The following is a 4,830-nucleotide window of genomic DNA, read 5'->3' on the forward strand; positions in this document are numbered from 1 at the left end:
TCGCCGCCGAACCCGTGCCCTTCCCGCCGCCGCCACCCCCGGGCGCGTTGGGGCCGCCGCGCCTGGCTGCGCTCAAGGACGAACCACAGACGGTGCCCGACGTGCCGAGCTTCGGCGAGAGCCCGCCGCTGTCGCCCATCGACATGGACACGCAGGAGCGCATCAAGGCGGAGCGCAAGCGGCTGCGCAACCGCATCGCCGCCTCCAAGTGCCGCAAGCGCAAGCTGGAGCGCATCTCGCGCCTGGAGGAGAAAGTGAAGACCCTTAAGAGCCAGAACACGGAGCTGGCGTCCACGGCGAGCCTGCTGCGCGAGCAGGTGGCGCAGCTCAAGCAGAAAGTCCTCAGCCACGTCAACAGCGGCTGCCAGCTGCTGCCCCAGCACCAGGTGCCCGCGTACTGAGTCCGCGCGCGGGGCGCATGCGCGGCCACCCTCCCCGAGGGGCGGGCTCGCGGGGGGGTGTCGTGGGCGCCCCGGACTTGGAGAGGGTGCCGCCCTGGGGACCCCCCCTTCCCCCGAGTGTACCCAGGACCTCAGAGAGGGCGCGGCCCCCGGGGATCCTCCCCGAGGGTGCCGAGGACTCGGAAGGGGCGCCCCGGACTCGACAAGCTGGACCCCCTGCTCCCGGGGGGGCGAGCGCATGACCCCCCGCCCTCGCGCTGCCTCTGTCCCCCGCGCGGCCGCCCTGTGTTGCACAAACCCGCGCGTCTCGGCTGCCACCTTGTACACCGCGCAGCGGAAGGGGGCTCCGAGGGGCGCAGCCTCAAACCCTGCCTTTCCTTTCCTTTTACTTTTTTTTTTTCCTTTGGAAGAGAGAAGAACAGAGTGTTCGATTCTGCCCTATTTATGTTTCTACTCGGGAACAAACGTTGGTTGTGTGTGTGTGTGTTTTCTTGTGTTGGTTTTTTAAAGAAATGGGAAGAAGAAAAAAAATTCTCCGCCCCTTTCCTCGATCTCGCTTCCCCCTTCGGTTCTTTCGACCGGTCCCCCCTCCCTTTTCTGTTTTGTTTTGTTTTGCTACGAGTCCACATTCCTGTTTGTAATCCTTGGTTCGCCCGGTTTTCTGTTTTCAGTAAAGTCTCGTTACGCCAGCTCGGCTCTCCGCCTCCTTCTTCCCCCGCCGGGGCCTGGCGGGCTGGGCGGGGCCTGGCCCGCTTCCCCCCCGACACCTCCGCCTTACTCTCCTCTCTCTGCCCCCAGCTCCTCCCCTTGTTGGGAGCGAGCAGAGAGCGGACGTCCGAGACGGGCCCGCACATCTGGCGCGCAGCGAGCGCCCTCTAGACGCGCCTGGGCGCGGGGCCGGCTGATGTCCAGGTTGGGGAAGGGTCTTGGGGTCTTTGACCTGCGTTTGGAACTAGCTAATGCCCCCTTTCCTTTTGGGAAGGAGAGATTTCGAGGTGGAAAGGGCACAGCCCCAGCCCAAGGCAGGAAGGAAGAGGCAGATACTTACTGAACTTTTTAATCTTTTGGGCCTTGGTTTGCCTGTCTGTAAAATGGGGAGAACAGTAAAAAAACTTGCCCCATAAAGTTGTGAAGATTAAGAGAGTTTATGTTTACAGAGCAGCGCTTGGCTTACAGTGTAAGCTTTTATTCTCGTTTGATGGATCAGGGGATGCTGAGGCCCAGGACAAGCTGATGGATGCAGTACCAGGAGGAAGGTGGCACAGGTGGGATCTGACTGACCCAAGAGGTCTGCCTCCAGGACTGGGATTTTCCAAGTATCTCCCTGAAGTTCGCTCCTCCTCCTCCTCCCAACATCCTGCTCCCCACTTTGAGGAAACCTAAGGTTCAGAGAGGTTGAGCAACTGGCTTGACACCAGACAGCCTTTTAAGGAGACTGTGCAGAGACACTCCAGCCTTGGACTCCTCACTTCCAGAGCCTTGATCCAGGCTTCCTGCTTCTCCTGCCTGCTCTGCCCTTTGTTGTTAAGACCCTACCCCTTGGGCTTCCCACTCATTGGGGGCCCTGAGGGATGTGCATATTAGTGGCCGAGGTCACACAGCAAGTAGGGCTGGTGGCCATGTGTACCTAGCCAGCCCTGTTAGGGAGGGCCACTGAATTGTACCCATTTTACAGATGAAGAAACTTGCAGAGAATGGCCACTGTCCCTTGGTCATGAAGAAAGGCCTTGCCACCAAGTTATGTTGGGGTTGGTTTGCTTGAGACAGAGTCTCGCTGTCACCCATACTGGAGTGCAGTGGCGCCATCTAGGCTCATTGCAAGCTCCGCCTCCCGGATTTATGCCATTCTCCTGCCTCAGCCTCCCGAGTAGCTGGGACTACAGGTGCCCGCCACCATGCCTGGCTAATTTTTTGTATTTTTAGTAGAGACGTGGTTTCACCGTGTTAGCCAGGATGGTCTCGATCTCCTGACCTCGTGATCCGCTGCCTCCGCCTCCCTAAGTGCTGGAATTTCAGGCGTGAGCTACCGTGCCAGGCCAACACCCCTGTTAAATGGCAGAGCAGAGATTCAAACCCAGACGTCTTGCCTGCCTGCCTGCCCGCAAGTGGTCTTAAGGCAAGAGGCCTCTGAGGAGCCCTGCAGAGAGGTACTTTCTTTTTCTTTTCTTTCTCTTTTCTTTTTTTTTTTTTTGTTGAGACTGAGTCTTCCTCTGTTTCGCCCAGGCTGGAAATAGCCTGATCTTGGCTTACCGCAACCTCTGCCTCCCAGGTTCAAGCGATTCTTTTACCTCAGCCTCTTGATTAGCTGGGATGACAGGCGCCCGCCACCGCGCCCGCCACCACGCCCAGCTAAATTTTTTTTTTGTATTTTTAGTAGAGACAGGGTTTCACCGTGTTACCCAGGCTGGTCTCGAACTCCTGACCTCAGATGATCCACCCACCTCAGCTTCCCAAAGTGCTGGGATTACAGGCGTGAGCCACTGTGCCCTACAAAATTTTTTTTGTTTTTCTTCTTTACGAGATGAGGTCTTGCTCTGTTGCCCCAGCCAGAGTGCAGTGGCAAGACCACAGCTCACTGCAGCCTTGATCTCCCAGGCTCAACTGATCCTCCTGCCTCACCCCAGCCTCCCAAGTAGGTGGGACCACAGGTACATGCCACCATGCCCTGCTAATTTTTAAATAATTTTTTTTGTAGAGATGGGATCTATGTTGCCCAGGCTGGTTTTGAACTCCTGTGCTCAAGTGATCCTCCAACCTCGGTCTCCCAAAATGCTGGGACTATAGGTGTGAGCCACTGCTCTTTTTTTCTTTTTTTTTTTTTTTTGAGACAGGGTCTCACTCTGTCACTCAGGCTGGAGTGCAGTGGTGCAATCGTGGCTCACTGTGGCCTCCGCCTCCTGAGTTCAAGCGACTCTTCTGCCTCAGCCACCAAAGTAGCTGGGATTACAGGCATTTGCCATCACGCCTGGCTAGTTTTTGAATTATTAGTAGAGACAGGGTTTTGCCATATTGGTCAGGCTGGTCTTGAACTCCTGGGCTCAAGCGATCTGCCCACCTTGGCCTCCCAAAGTGCTAGGATTGTAGGTGTGAGCCACCGCGCCCAGCCTCCCCAGCATTTATTGACACCTAGTTGATGCGTACTCCCTGGAGGCCAACACTCCAGTCTGATAGGGGAGTCAGGCAGGCATGAGCTGTGATGTGAAGGGCTTTTTCTGAATCACAGATCTGACTCCCTACTTGAAAACTTTCTGGGAAAAGTCTTGACTGCACCAGTCCCTGGGCTGGCCAGTGTCTCCTTTCAGGAACTTCTCCACCCAAATTCCCAATATCCTGCCCTGCTGACCTCAGGGTCTTTGCGTGGCTGCAGCTGTAGTTCTGTGCCAGCTACTCTTCCCCCAGTCATCCAGCTGAGTGCCACCTCCCAGCCTCAGCTGCACAGTCCTCGGAAACCTGTCCCTAGTAGCCCTCAGGCTGGGCCAGCACCTTTCTGGGCTCCCATAGCCTCCAGTTGCACTGAGAACTCTGTTTGTGTTTAGCTCGTTGACAGCACAGAAGGGAACTGTTCTGATGAAACATCCAAAGGATGAGCCGGGCGCAGTGGCTCACACCTGTAATCCCAGCACTTTGGGAGGCCGCAGTCCATGGATCACTTGAGGTCAGGAGTTTGAGACCAGCCTGGCCAACATGGTGAAATCCTGTCACTACTAAAACTATAAAAATCAGCTGGGCGTGGTAGCATGCACCTGTAGTCCCAGCTACTCAGGAGGCTGAGGCACAAGAATCGCTTGAACCTGGAGAGGTGGAAGTTGCAGTGAGCCAAGATCGCACCACTGCACTTCAGCCTGGGCAACAGAGCGAGACTCCATCTCAAAAAACAAAACACAGACAAAGGATTTAAACCCCATCCAACTGCCATCTGACATGTCCCTGATTTTGTCCAAAGTCACACCCACAGTATAGAGAAGATTTTGGAGAGGGTGGTCTCTGCAGGGGGAGGCCAGGCACCCCTGCTGGTTCTTGTCCTGGCAACCCCCAGCGGCTCTCCAGGGAAGCCAGGCGGAGGCTTCTGGGCCAGGCTGGCTTTGGCTGGAGCCAGCTGCACCGAGTCCAAGGTGCGTGTCAGCCTCAGCCCAGCCAGCGGTGACTCATGCTGGGCCCCAGCCCAGCCCCAGGAGGTGACCCAGGACAGCGGCCTGACTTCCCCTTACAGGGCTGTAGCTCAGGGTCAGTGCCCACCTTTGCCAGGCCCGGTGGTGATCCCAAGAGACATCAAGTCCAGTCCCACCCCAAGGAGCCCGCAGTCTCAGAGCCAGACCCAAGACGTCGGTCAGAACCCTGACGGGCCCGTTGCACCTCCTTTTTGGTTCGTTCCCATCTAACCATTTTATACCCCCAAATTCTTTTTTTTTTTTTTTTTTTTTTTTTTTTT

The 4,830-nt window shown here is 56.4% G+C and overlaps 1 protein-coding gene across 1 annotated transcript; it reads left to right on the forward strand.

Annotated features, from left to right (window-relative positions):
* The first annotated feature begins 6 nt into the window (after window positions 1–6).
* Window positions 7–1,090, forward strand: JUND (JunD proto-oncogene, AP-1 transcription factor subunit). The gene has a single exon (XM_017879453.1). It carries the CDS (start codon window positions 144–146, stop codon window positions 399–401), a length of 258 nt encoding a protein of 85 aa, XP_017734942.1. The 5' UTR covers window positions 7–143; the 3' UTR covers window positions 402–1,090.
* The last annotated feature ends 3,740 nt before the right edge of the window (window positions 1,091–4,830 follow it).

Source organism: Rhinopithecus bieti, unplaced genomic scaffold (assembly GCF_001698545.2).
Source record: "Rhinopithecus bieti isolate Rb0 unplaced genomic scaffold, ASM169854v2 scaffold_9899, whole genome shotgun sequence".
NCBI lineage: Eukaryota > Metazoa > Chordata > Mammalia > Primates > Cercopithecidae > Rhinopithecus > Rhinopithecus bieti.